The sequence below is a fragment of the Lactuca sativa genome, chromosome 6, assembly GCF_002870075.4.
Source record: "Lactuca sativa cultivar Salinas chromosome 6, Lsat_Salinas_v11, whole genome shotgun sequence".
In the NCBI taxonomy this organism is placed as follows: domain Eukaryota; kingdom Viridiplantae; phylum Streptophyta; class Magnoliopsida; order Asterales; family Asteraceae; genus Lactuca; species Lactuca sativa.
This window is the reverse complement of record NC_056628.2, coordinates 137,024,248-137,039,576: the sequence shown is the minus strand read 5'-3', so window position 1 is coordinate 137,039,576 and position 15,329 is coordinate 137,024,248. Positions and strand designations below refer to the sequence as shown.

At 35.9% G+C, this 15,329-nt stretch overlaps 1 protein-coding gene across 1 annotated transcript; it reads right to left on the bottom strand.

Moving 5' to 3' along the window:
- Nucleotides 1-13,749: 13,749 nt before the first annotated feature.
- LOC111908533 (uncharacterized) lies at nt 13,750-14,634 on the bottom strand. The gene has a single exon (XM_023904350.1). The coding sequence runs from the start codon at nt 14,632-14,634 to the stop codon at nt 13,750-13,752; it is 885 nt and encodes a 294-aa protein (XP_023760118.1).
- Nucleotides 14,635-15,329: the final 695 nt, after the last annotated feature.

Genomic DNA, 15,329 nt, shown 5'->3' with positions numbered 1-15,329 from the left:
ACCTGTCTATGATGACCTGAGGATACAAGTAATTTTGAAAGCGAGTATCAACTTTAAAGCTGGTGAGATCATAAGTATTTTAGTGTCTTAATTTGTATGTAAGAATTTGTATATGAATTGTAAGTATGGAAAATGTATATGAACGGTAAGTGTAAAAATGTTTGTAAAACAACTGTAAACGTTTGAAAAACCCTAGAAATCCCTATGATTCCTACTATTATATAAAGGGTGTCTTCTACCAAGACCTAACTGTTCCCAATGTAGTCTTCTACCAAGACTTAACCGTTCTAAATGTTCGTTTCTTGTAAAAGCGTGTAATTCTCCAAGTGTAACTATCATTAACAACATATAGTTTTTACATTTAATGCTTAAGTGAAAAGATCACTAAATATATGTAAAGGGAAAATTAATGTAGTACTGAAGTGTAGTGCTATAAGAACTACTGCTGTACTAACTACCTTAAACCGGATTTATATTAAGGTATCATGTGATTAATTGCACCATACTATTGACTGGTAACAACGACATACGTATGGTCGTAAAAAGAAATGACGTTTGGTACCCGCAGACCTGCAAGTCCGGCTATAGCTAGCAGCAAGGTGTAGGATAGTCAATCCAGTATAGATCTATACGCAAACTCACGCTCTCCCTCCAAGAGACTCTGGCTACAACTTGGGCCATGACATTTAAGGCATGCTCCGATACAGTGGATCATAATTTTTGTTAACGTATTCATGTATATGTACTTATGTAAGTGTAATCATGTAAAAGTATATGAACGTATACCTTTGCTACCCAAAGGTATTGAACTAACTTAAAGGAACTATTATGTCCATATATGTATACATGATATGTAACTAATGTTTAAACGACCTTCGGACGGTACCCGATATCCCACCAGACCACATCTCAAGCGCGAAAAGGAAATAGGGTGGATAGCCTTCCTAAGTCTTTTAAACATTTCTTATATAACTATACAAATATAGGCATACTTATAACAAAATCTCTATGTAAACGTAATCATGTAATTGTATAGTAATGTACTGTAATGTTCTAGCTGTAATGGATGTTCTCTCTATCTAGCAAGTATTGAATCATGAATGAACTGACTCATTGTATGATATCGCGTTCTAGTAATATTTCTAGTATCTTCATAAACTACCCATATGGTAGCTTACTAGTAATATAACTGGTACGTATGAACATGGATGTATACCCTTGCTATCCAAGGGCATTGGCTGAACTGGGAAGACCTTTATGACTATATATGTACACATGATATATAACTAATATTTAAACGACCTTCGGACGGTACCCGATATCCCACCAGACCACATCTCAAGCGCGAAAAGGAAATAGGGTGGATAGCCTTCCTAAGTCTTTTAAACATTTCTTATATAACCATACATATAGAGGCATGCAATTTATAATATAAAAGCATAAAATAAGTTTTGTAAAAACCTTTGAACATAAATATTTTCTAAGAAAAGATCGACTTGATGTCGATCTATAAAAGGGTTTTGAAGGCATGGGTTTGATAAAACGGTCTAGTATAAAGAAACATTTGTTTGAAACACAATTTGTAAATAAGTTTGAAATGTAATATACAGAGTAAAAAGTACAGTGTAATAAGGAGTTTTAAACATATAAAGTGTTTATGAAAATCATTTGAAGGAAACTGTTTGGTAAAACGGCTAATGAGTAGTAAATCATTTGAATGCTGCTTATTAATCACATGTGATTGATATAATAAGTAGCATGATTCTACTTGTATCCCCCCATAAAACATTTTAAAATAGTTAAAACATTGATTAAGGGGTATGAAATCACAATTTGGGATAAAAACCCGAAGATCCGTGAGAGAGAATTTTGGCTTTTCTCTAATTGGAAATGTAACTAATGAATTATTTTGGTTCAGATTTCTATATATAGTCCTGGGATTTTTGGCAGAAAATATTTTTATTCCCGGAATGAACTCTAATATCCTAGAGTATTGGAATAACAGTGTTGCACAAAACCCTAGTGCATCCACTCTCATGATATCTCCTTAAGTGTAAACCCTGAAAAACTGCCAAACTTATACCCGAAGTCCGGAATTTCACTGAAACTGTTTTAACTTCTATTGGCTTGATATGGTTTGTTCAGAATGGAAATTTCGGGTTGTCACATCATCCCCCTGTTGAAGGAAATTTCGTCCCAAAATTAGAATTTAGGCAAGGAAGTAGGTACGAATGATCGAGTCGTGAGGAGGAAACTTCCTAATCGATTGGTTCTTGCGCTCCTAAGTGAAATCGGGTCCTCGGTTGGTATCCCAACGAACACTAATGGGCGACGGCGTTGCCTCGTCCGCTTGACCACTCGGTTGAGGGTCACTACGGTTCTAACACGAAGGCATGGATCTCGAGTAGTGGACTTACAAGAGTCCTAACGGAAAGGTATGGTTTCACGATCGAGACGCGAAGAGTAGAATGTACGTTACTGAGTTCGCGGAGTAGGTCTAGTTTGCGAGGATACATGACCGATTATGGTAAGAATCTCGAAAGTCCTAACTATATTTGATTTAGCTTTTCACGCGATACGAAGCGTAATAAGCCATTCCCAGAGTGAGACTTCCTAAAGAAATTGGTCTCTCACTTGGAATCTCCAAAGTTTCCTTTTCTTGTTTAACTTCCCAGTCAAGGGCCACTCCTTGCTGGGTCAAGGTCGAAAGGGTTTCTGTAATTTACGAGGAGTTATGGACGAGCTATGACAGTAGGTCTGTAAGACCTAGAATTTGGCGAATGTCTGTCGGCGTCTCTGGTGCCGATCAATTCCCAACGGTTTCGGATCAATTGACAGAGTACTCAAGAATTTCCACATCACTAATAGTGTGTCTTAGGAAATTTTGACTCTTCAATTCCAAAACTCGAGTTCAGAGAACTTTGCGAAAAGTATCTTCGAAGGAAATGTCTCCATGGGTTTCTTCTTACTACGAGGGTAGATGAGTCATTACATGGAGAAATGACGAACTGGTCCAAGTAAGAAAGATGTACCCTACTCATTTAGCTCATGAAAACTATGGGCGTATTGGTCCTATCCGAAGGGTATCATTACGGACTCGAAGTGTCTGCATCGAGTTCGGAAGATAGTCTTCCGGACATCCTTCCCTAACACTCGAACTGGTAATATTTGGATCTCAGGTCCATTTCTGAAAGTAATTCTTTCCTTGCATTTGCTCAACCATTTCATCTATGCGTGGCAGAGATAATGATTTCTACTGGAAAATCTTGACGGAGTCCTCGATATCCAAGGTACATACGATGCAATCTGTCGATCTCTGGTAGAATATGACCGGGGTTCTCCAGGGTGAGAAGGCTAGTCTTCTAATTCTATTTCTGTGTAGTTCGCTAAGTTGTCTGTACTGTTCTTGTATCTCCGGAGTGTTTAGACTGTAGGGCGATCTGTTTACGGGAGTCATACTGGGTTCTAAGTTGGTTCACATGACGATGCGATTACTCGTATACTTAGGCAGTTCTCCGTCCTGAATTTCATATTAGAATTCATACATGGTTTCACAATCACAGTATCGTGTATACGAGTCATATATAATTAAGATTGAAAAGGTAGTCGAATAACTGATTCTTCTTTAAGCTCACATCCCATCGGGGAAAAAGAAGTTAAAGTGGAATCATCAATTCTAAACCTGTAGAACCTTGATTATATAACACTCTTATGTATACATTCCTCAGTGATAGATCAATCGTATGAATCCTTGGATTGAACTTGACGTACTGCACGAGTGGTACTTAGGGGGTTTCTTCGGAAAAGAAAAGAACTATGAGGTACTCCATGCATGAGTACTTCGGTGTTATGATATGACGGCTTCGCTGGAAAAGCGATCTAGAAGAAAGAGATGTACATATGAAGCTGATTGTTTCTTGATGATGACATGATTCTGTTAGCACGAATGATAAGGATTTTTTGAGCGATTCTGGTTGACCCTAGATGTACTTCAATTGCTCAAGAAAAGAGTAAGAGTATGTTCTCGAAAGGTTGACCTACATTCCTATGATGCAGTCCTAGTACGGAATGGAAGTGTGTTTGCGAAGGTTTGACCTAAATCCCTATGATGCAGTCCTAGTAATGAGTAGAAGTAAGTTCGTAGAATGGTCTCAAGACGTTTGTCGTTCAAGCCGAGGTATCGTGGGTTGGTGAATAACATGATCCAACCACTAAAGGAGACTTGGAAATGTCTCCAGAGCTAAATTACTATAGTCCAATGACTTGACTAAAGCATGTTTCAGATAGACTCCAATGAAAGTATGATAAGAGTACTTGAATGAAGAATGACACAGAAGTTAGCCGGCTGTCAATATCCTTGATATTCATGACGTAAAGATTCAGGAAAATGACCTTGCAAAAGGTCTTACATGATATCTAGAGAAGATAGTCCTTGACAGCATAAAGACCTAACCAAAAGTACTTACAGTACAAGATAATTTCATAGAAAATTCCAAATCGGGCAAAGACAGAAAAGCGATTCCTTCTAACAAGGACAATAAAGTAAAACATCTACTACTGGCGACGGTCATCCCTCTGGTGAACTCTCAGTTCAGCCAGTTGACGTTCCATGTCAAGTAGATGTCTTTCATACACTCTCTGGCGTACTCGGGGCTCTATGTCTTCGGCTCGTGATTCAGCTAGTGCTTGAAGCAGGGTTTCATGGTTTCTCTCTGATCTCTCGCGAGCATCTTCTAGACGAATGGTGCGGAGGGTATGCATTCTCGCATCGGCGACAACTTCAGTGATCTGATGTAGGGCTGTCCTGCCTTGAATCTTATTTCGGACGAGTCTGCGGACCAAGATAGGCAAGACTCTGTCTACTGAGCCCCCATTGCTCAAGTCATAGAAGCTTCGGTCACCATTAAATAGCATGGGCTGATCTTGTCCTTGGCTCCATGTTTCCAAGCATTCCACACACTCAGGCGTCGGGCCATGAAAAGCCGGATGAGGGTTAGGAATTTTAACGGGAGTTGCCTGGGGTAGGTTCTCAACCTCTGGTTCGGAGTTAGCATCGTCCGAAAGGTCTTCATCATGGTGATCATTCATAGGGATATGATGATCATTCTCTGGTTCTTCTCCAAACCAACCAACAATGACCTCATTCAGGAGGTACGGGTTGCCGTGGGGATGGAGTCCAGCCATGTTATCTATGCGAGAATTAGGGTAAGAAAAATAATTATTAGACGAACTATCTAGATAATTCTTTAGAAAATCTTCATTAGTTACATCTCTATTTGTGAAGTGCATACCAGTTATATGTAATCGAAACAGGATAGGCCTTCGAATATGTGACCTTAACTCCAAATTCACACAGAATCGGGGTAAAGTAAAATTTCACAGATTCTAAGTCTATAACAACCTAATTACATATATCCTTAGTGTATCCAGTTAGCAACTATCAACTTAGTAATGAAGATCCCGTTTTAGTTCTCAAGTATAACGTACTTATAGTAACACCAAATACTCCTATAGTATTTTAAGTTTAATGTTATGTTCTACTGTTCTCATTGTGGTAGGGTTGGTAAGATTTTAGATTTGTTGCAACCACACAACTACACTTAGGCACATGCTAGTCAACCCTCGGATAATATAGGTGATCAGGCTATATCTTTCCAGTTTTGACCATATGTCTCTAAGCCCACTTGTGTTGCCTAACAATCGTAATTATTTTGTACTGTCCTAGTGACACTGATTTTAGTATGAATGCAGGCACGTATACTTAATTAAATATTTTAATATTTAAAGTATAAACTCTTGGTCAGAGTATTTTTAATCCCTTATGTATTTATAGTTAGTATATCTTTTATGGGTTGATATACTTAATTCACTATAAACAATGCTCTGATACCAATCTGTCACACCCCAAAACCAAGAACGGCGGAAACGTTCTGGGGCGGAGGACGTCATGTACAGTATCACAACAATGAAAAGTAGTAAACAAGCAACAACATCATCCATTGCATTAATAATATAATTATTATACAAATGTGTTCTGTCAAATTTTGATAAACACTAAAGCATAAATCAAAATGAAAGATGAGTCTTGAACGAGGTCCATCTTCCCTAATCCTTGCATCGGTACCTGTCTATGATGACCTGGGGATACAAGTAATTTTGAAAGTGAGTATCAACTTTAAAGCTGGTGAGATCATAAGTAATTTAGTGTCTTAATTTGTATGTAAGAATTTGTATATGAATTGTAAGTATGGAAAATGTATATGAACGGTAAGTGTAAAAATGTTTGTAAAACAACTGTAAACGTTTGAAAAACCCTAGAAATCCCTATGATTCCTACTATTATATAAAGGGTGTCCTCTACCAAGACCTAACTATTTTCAATGTAGTCTTCTACCAACACTTAACTATTCTAAATGTTCGTTTCTTGTAAAAGTGTGTAATTATCCAAGTGTAACTATCATTAACAAAATATAGTTTTTACATTTAATGCTTAAGTGAAAAGATCACTAAATATATGTAAAGGGAAAATTAATGTAGTATTGAAGTGTAGTGCTATAAGAACTACTGCTGTACTAACTACCTTAAACCGGATATATATTAAGGTATCATGTGATTAATTGCACCATACTATTGACTGGTAACAACGACATACGTATGGTCGTAAAAAGAAATGACGTTTGGCACCCGCAGACCTGCAAGTCCGGCTGTAGCTAGCAGCAAGGTGTAGGATAGTCAATCCAGTATAGATCTATACGCAAACTCATGCTCTCCCTCCAAGAGACTCTGGCTACAACTTGGGCCATGACATTTAAGGCATGCTCCGATATAGTGGATCACAATTTTTGTTAACGTATTCATGTATATGTACTTATGTAAGCGTAATCATGTAAAAGTATATGAACGTATACCTTTGCTACCCAAAGGTATTGAATTAACTGAAAGGAACTATTATGTCCATATATGTATACATGATATATAACTAATGTTTAAACGACTTTCGGACGGTACCCGATATCCCACTAGACCACATCTCAAGCACGAAAAGGAAATAGGGTGGATAGCCTTCCTAAGTCTTTTAAACATTTCTTATATAACTATACAAATATAGGCATACTTATAACAAAATCTCTATGTAAACGTAATCATGTAATTGTATAGCAATGTACTGTAATGTTCTAGCTGTAATGGATGTTCTCTCTATCTAGCAAGTATTGACTCATGAATGAACTGACTCACTGTATGATATCGCGTTCTAGTAATAGTTCTAGTATCTTCCTAAACTACCCATATGGTAGCTTACTAGTAATATAACTGGTACGTATGAACATGGATGTATACCCTTGCTATCCAAGGGAATTGGCTGAACTGGGAAGACCTTTATGACTATATATGTACACATGATATATAACTAATATTTAAACGACCTTCAGACGGTACCCGATATCCCACCAGACCACATCTCAAGCGCGAAAAGAAAATAGGGTGGATAGCCTTCCTAAGTATTTTAAACATTTCTTATATAACCATACATATAGAGGCATGCAATTTATAATATAAAAGCATAAAATAATTTTTGTAAAAACCTTTGAACATAAATATTTTCTAAGAAAAGATCGACTTGATGTCGATCTATAAAAGGGTTTTGAAGGCATGGGTTTGATAAAACGGTTTAGTATAAAGAAACATTTGTTTGAAACACAATTTGTAAATAAGTTTGAAATGAAATATACATAGTAAAATGTATAGTGTAATAAGGAGTTTTAAACATATAAAGTGTTTATGAAAATCATTTGAAGGAAACTGTTTGGTAAAACGGCTAATGAGTAGTAAATCATTTGAATGCTGCTTATTAATCACATGTGATTGATATAATAAGTAGCATGATTCTACTTGTATCCCCCCATAAAACATTTAAAAATAGTTAAAACATTGATTAAGGGGTATGAACTCACAATTTGGGATAAAAACCCGAAGATCCGTGAGAGAGAATTTTGGCTTTTCTCTAATTGGAAATGTAACTAATGAATTACTTTGGTTCATATATCTATATATAGTCCTGGGATTTTTGGCAGAAAATATTTTTATTCCCGGAATGAACTCTAATATCTTAGAGTATTGGAATAACAGTGTTGCACAAAACCCTAGTGCATCCACTCTCCTGATATCTCCTTAAGTGTAAACCCTGAAAAATTGCCAAACTTATACCCGAAGTCCGGAAATTCACTGAAACTGTTCTAACTTCTATTGGATTGATATGGTTTGTTCAGAATGGAAATTTCAGGTTCTCACAACATATGTAACCCTTGAGACTCTCAGAAGTTACCACTGAGGTTTATGGTTACAACCAATTCTGTGTTCATGATCTTAAATTTGTTATAACCACGAATTGAGTGAAACCCAAAGTCCAACACATAAACGAATTGACGGTGAACAATATACATGTTCTAGATATTTCACCTTGGAATTAACGAATGTCTACTTTAGTGGTTAGTACCAGGAAATCTCTTTTTCTTTTTGTGTGATCTTAATGAGACGTTCTAGACCTAAGACGTTTCTTCCCAATAGATCCATTTTTTATTTTTTCTTGAGATTTCTATACTTATCCTAGTTACTTAAAATAACTCCAAAGCATACTTGTTTTTATGGCTACACTGGTCAAACAAGTACTTCATCGAATGTTCGGACTTATATCAAATTTTGTAGTTTGGTTGAAGATCAAACCACCCTTAAAGCCTAATCAAAAGATGCCTTTCACATTTTCTCAACAAACTTGTGATCGTAATTCAACGGGAAACCACACAAACAATTTAGAGTCTCTCTTGACTCCAAAGGAAGAGATCATTGCCCGAGATCCACTACTTTGTGTATTTATAATACATCACTAATATCCCACAAAATTTTGATTTATTTCTTTATCTTTGGCACACTCTCGCACGACGATCCTTGTAATTTTCCAAAGTCTGGTTTGTGGCCCTTATATTTACTTTTAGTTTCGCAGACACGTTGATGACTAATCACCGCGAAAGCTCATAAATAAACGACGTGACATCTTATCGGATAAGATTGGGCGCGAGACTTTGAAATGACTTTGATTTGAACCAACGCTAATTTCATGCCGCCTGATACACGTCACAGCTGTCAGTGACGCCTTTTTAGACGACTTTTTAGTAGTTGATGCAACCAAATGATGGTTTTCTCTCACCTACTACTCCGTATAAAAGGATTTTGACGCTTCATTAATTAATTACTACTCTCAAAAAGCAAACAAATCCTGCGGCGATTATTCTCTATTATTCATCGTCTTCTTCATCAAGCTTCAATGGAAGCATCATCAGAGACACCTTCAGTTGTAGAAAACGTTTCCTAGTCTCCTCAACTTAAAAGCAAATCAAAACTTGATTCTTGATCTTGATCCGACGGAATATGAAGTGTTTCTCCAACCAATCGTCGAGAGCCTGAGCTATTCTTCGCTTGTCATAACGCTTATCAAGTCTGAAATCGTTCCTTTGGTGCATCTCTCAAAAGCCTATTCTACTGCTAGTTACACAAAAGGGGAAGAACTAATCTCCTTCGAGATCTTGAACAAAAAGACCCACATCACAAAATCAAGATACTGTCATATTCTAGGTCTTCCACAGGGTCTTGACCTGATTGATCCTGAGAGCGTCTCCAACTCTGTGATCCTAGAGATGTTCTACCAGATGGGCTACAGGGAATCATTGCCAACAGTTTCTAAGTTTACGAAGCCTAACTTGCCGCCGATGTAGAACAATCTCTTTACAATGATCTTCAAAAGCTTCTAATAAAGGGTTACTGGCTCGGACTATGCGAGCAAGCTATTCATGACGATGATGTACGACATCTACTTCGACATCAACTTGGATTACGGGTCTGTTCTCTGGGCTCAGTTGGTTCAAAGCACTCTTTCTACCACACGACACAGTGAAATCTCCTGTGCTCGGTTCTGGATCATCATCGTTCAAAGGGCGATCTTTAAACTCAACATTTCGGTATTGGAAGGGTCCTGTATGGTAGCAATTCAAATCTTTGACACCTCCAACATCATCTTAGCAGACAAATCGAAGTTAAGTTTTATCGGCTCTATTCCTGAAGCAATGCTTCGTGATGTTCCGACATCAAGTGAGATACTGCGAGCCTATCAGAGTTTGCCCATCTCAGGCTTTTGCCCCTTGACTAATGAAATGCGAAAGGTCCTCAAAGAGGTGGACAAACCCAGGAAAGGAGGCAAGAAGAAGGGCACGAAGGTTGGTCTGTCTGAACCATCCCCATCTCTAAAGAAGGTTGGGAAATGAAAGCCTGAAGTTGAACCATCCGCACCAGCTAAAGCACCTAAGAGGAAGAGAGTCAAGAAGATGGCTCGTCATCCATGAACTCTGACACCAAGCGATCAAAAGGATTCTCAATCTCAAACAGTTTTGGATATTCACATTCAAACTGTCACACCCCCAAACCGAAACGGCGGAAACTTTGGGGACGGAGGACGTCATGTACAATATCACAACAATCATAAAATAGTAATCAAAGCAACAACAACAATCATTGCATTAATAATATAGAGTTTAAATTGTATTTGATTCACATATGATTGACTCCAAAAGTAAATAGCAAAATAAGTTCTCGAAACCTTTACGTGTACCTGTCTACTAGTTTCCTGAGAATACAAGTGATTTTAAAAGTGTATCAACATTTAAGTTGGTGAGTTCATAAGCATTTTGTTATAGAAAAGAAGTTCCTTGTCCTTTGAAAATTGTTCATGTGTTCCTCCAGAAAATCCTATATTTTCTTAGTAAGTAAAGATAAGTAATATGACCATACTAGTTCCTTCTATGATCACTTAGTTTATACTGACTATATATAAACTAGTATTGAATGGACAGTTGAATGTGTGAATCTTTCCTAAGCCCACAACCAAACAAGGAACAGGAAATGAGGCGGAAATCACACATTCCATTGTATATCGGATATTATTTATATATAACTCTGATATATAAACTAAGGAACCATAGAATTTACAAATGAGGGTCCTTATGTTATACTATTTTGTAAATAAGTGTTGAACCTTTTGTAAATATGTTCTTAGTTCCACTCGTTCTAATGTAAAGTATTGGTAAGTAACCGTATTTGTTTCCAAAAAGTTGAATTGTAAACCATTTGTTTGTTAAATAATGATATTTATCCTAGAAAATCCTATATTTTACCATGTAACCGATTTGTAGTCTTGAACATTACAAGACCGAAAAGTATAAGTATAATGATCATACTTATTTTAAAGATACCTAGTTTTATTCATAAGTAAAACTAGCTGAAATTGTGTTTGCCCTGAAATCCGAAAGTAAAGTTAATATTCAAATAAAAATATTTGAATATATATATATATATATATATATATATATATATATATATATATATATAATTGTGTTTGCCCTGAAATCCGAAAGTAAAGTTAGTATTCAAATAAAAATATTTGAATATATATATATATATATATATATATATATATATATATATTATTCGTAAATAAGTTGTTTTCTCCTTGTGAGTTCTTATAACCATACTAACACAGTTAGCCTGATCGCGACGTTCTTCAAGCGTCGGAAACATTAATGACATTTGTCACCCCAGGCCTACCGACCTAACTGTAGCTAATAGTCGGGATGTGGGATTGTCAGCCTCAAATAGATCCATACACAAATATCTCGCTCTCCCTACAAGAGACTCTGGTTATAAGTCGGGACTTTTACCCATACTTAGATAAGTACACGAAATCATCTCACAAATTGCTTCAACGTGTTTACGATTAATAACTGAAAACCCTTTTAGTTTATAACATGTAACTTTGTAAAAATAGTTCGTTTGTTCCATAAACTATACCTATTATAGTATATAAGTTTGTTTCCATGTTGTAACCTGAACTTTGTAAAATAGTATCTTTGTTCCATAAACTATACCTATTATAGTTTATAAGTTTGTTTCCATGTTGTGTGAAAATTGTTGCATCTTAACATGTTCTGTAAACTATATTTATATAGTTTATCATAGGATTCAAGTTATACTCAATAATTCTATATATATATATATATATATATATATATATATATATATATATATATATATATATATATATATATATAGTTATATATATTTAGTTGAAGAAAATGAAATCTCTTGTATTTGTTTATCATATCGTTATGTTTTACCAAAACTTTGCTCATAGTAATATATGAATTTGATAGTAAAATCTTTTCATAAAAATAGAAAGATACACGTATTTGGATGTTTGCGTTTTAAAGTAAATTTTCTTGTATATTACTTGTATCCCCCCTTAAAAACATAGAAAAGACTTGTAAAAATATAGGGGGTATGAAGTCACTTGATAAGGTGGTGATTCGGACAACACTTCGCTTCTAGATATGATTTTCCTTGACGAAACTGTGAGTTTTTTTGAAAATCGGGCTTTGTGCGTGCCGAGTTTCAAACCGAAAAGACTCTTTTCTCGGGGATATCGGGTGCTCCGGGGCTTTCTTCGCGTGTTAGGGAGTTTCCCTAATCTCCGGGGGATTTTAAAATGGATTGAGAGGGTATTTAGGGTGAACGAAGGAGCAAAATAGCCAAACAAACCGGGAGATATCGCACCCCTTATATAGGTGGTTGAAGCCTCGCATTACGCTTGGCGTACCTCGGTATGCAGGGCATACCTTTGTACGCTGCGCGTAGTGAAGGAACATGACACTTGATCGGATTCTGAGCTTCGTACGTGTCTGCATGAGAAGGAAGGGCGACGTGGCTGACTCCGGACCTAGCATGCGAACCCTAGACGTAATCTCGTATGTTGGGCCTACGTATTCGGACCAGCCTCGAAATTTGCTCCTTGAACTTCAAAAATTCATAACTTTCGCATACGCCTCCATTTTCGACGTTCTTTATATACATGCGTAGGTGAGACCGTATTCTACGACTTTCGTTTAGACTCCGTTGGCTAATTTTTGACTTTATTTTTAATATTATATTTTTAACAGGTCGGGACAGGAAAAATCTGTTAAAAATTCATAACTTCTACATCCGACATCCGTTTTTGTCCGTCTTTTTACCGTTAAACTATTATTGATAAGATCTTCTATTCTCGTTGAGGTTGTGCCAGCTAAAAATCGCTTGATCTATAATTCGAATTTCAGGTTGTACATTGTTGTGCCGAATCTTAGAAAAATCATAACTTCCTCATACAAAGTCAGATTTGGACGTTCTTTTTATGCACGCTCTCGGTTTAATGTATGTTACAACTTTCGTTTAGGTTGCTAAGGCTAAAAATCATTTGATTGTAAACTCACTTTTACGTCACACAACGTTGTGCCGGTTCTGTCGCGAAACTTCGATAGGTCATAACTTATTCATTAAAACTCAGATTTCGATGTTCTTTATTGTAACACTAGGTTATAACCCGTGGGCACCACGAGTTAGAAATTTAAAACTTTTTTTTAATTAAATTGAAACTTATTTATTGAAAATTAATAATATAATATTTAGTAATTAAAAAGTGTATATGTTTTGCAGTAATATGATAACATAACTATTGGTTGAAATTACGAACCGATAATCGTTTGAATATGCAATTGGCAATTTGTATTTGTAGATATGCAAAAAAATTATAATTTTATAAAATGAAATTTAAATTTAACTAAAACAAATACTCAAATTTATATAAATAATAAGATTGTACAAAGTTTTTTTTTTTTACAAATTTCTAAAAACTTCTTTATACACAACATTGAATGTTTTATTTGTTAGTTTACCATCATTATCTAAAATCAACAATTTTAATCCTTCTCTACTTTGAACTCTAGATAAAACAACATACAATTTACCATGTGTGAAAACAGGCTCCTTGAGAGACAAACTAGCCTTCGATAAAGACTGTCCTTGGCTCTTATTAATTGTCATTGCAAAACACACAACCAATGGAAATTGTCTTCTTTGGAATTTAAACGGGATATTGTCTTCAGAAGGAGTTAAAGACATTCTTGGAATAAAAGTCCGGTTTCCAATATTACTTCCAGATAAGATAACTACCTCAATAACACGTTTTCCCAAAGATTTAACCTGTAGTATAGTCCCATTACATAAACCATTTTTCTGATCAATGTTTCTCAATAACATAACTGGAACACCGACTTTTAAAATGAGCTTATGGTTTGGAAGACCTGAGACTTTAAGACCATTTAAAACATCAGGTGAGTATAAATTTGCATCAAACTCATCATGAACAAACTCGAATTGGGATAGGCTATCTGAACTTAAGTATTCTTTTTGTTCTCCTAGAAACAATGACAGTAAACGATCGTTTATTTCTTGGACAACTTCATTCTTGGGAGCTAGTATTGCTCTTTCTTGAAAATAATCAGCAATGTTGAAGTTTTCCAGTATAGAAGGATATACAAAACTGATTAATGAACCTATAGGATCATGTGGATTAGTAATAACAATATCTCGTGGAATATCAACAATCGCTTCACCGTCATTCGGACCACTAAGATTACCTTCTCCTATGTCCAAAAGCCAATCTGCAAAATCCCTTATTTCTTCAATAGCAGATGGATCGCTTCCAACAGTTAACCTCATGTTTTTTTTTTGTTAATTTATGAACTTTGCATTGTTGCCATAAATAGGAAGAACTTAAAGAAACATTAACAATGTTTTGTCTACTGCCACCTGGAACAACAGGTAGAATTTGTTTGAAATCACCTCAAAAAACAATCACTTTCCCTCCAAATGGAATATTTGAATTTGTAGGATTGACACACTTTAATATATCCTTTAGAGTTCGATCTAAAGCTCCGAATGCATGTTTGTGTACCATGGGTGCTTCATCCCAAATGATCAATGAGGTTTTTCATACTAAACCGACAAGATCACTTTTTGGATTTATTCTACAAAATGAATCCTCGGTAAGATTTATGGGAATTATTAACCGAGAGTGTGTTGTCTTGCCTCCAGTCAATAATAATGAAGCTATCCCGCTTGAAGCAACATTTAAAACAATCTGACCTTGAGCTCTAATTGCTGCAGAAATTGTCTTCAAAAAAAATGTCTTACCCGTTCCACCATAACCATAAACAAAGAATACACATCCCTTATTATGTTTAACTGCATGCATGATATCAAGAAAAATGTCTCGTTGCTCATTTGTTAATGCAACAAACAACCGATCAAACTCGTTCTTTAAATTTGGTATGTCATAATCTAGCTGCTCGGTAATAAGACGATTGTTTGAAGATGAAACAAAATCAACATCTGGGTAAGACATCTTTCCATAA

Excerpts from the sequence above, each read along its gene's own strand:
- LOC111908533 (XM_023904350.1), bottom strand. The coding sequence starts at position 14,634 with ATGAGGTTAACTGTTGGAAGCGATCCATCTGCTATTGAAGAAATAAGG.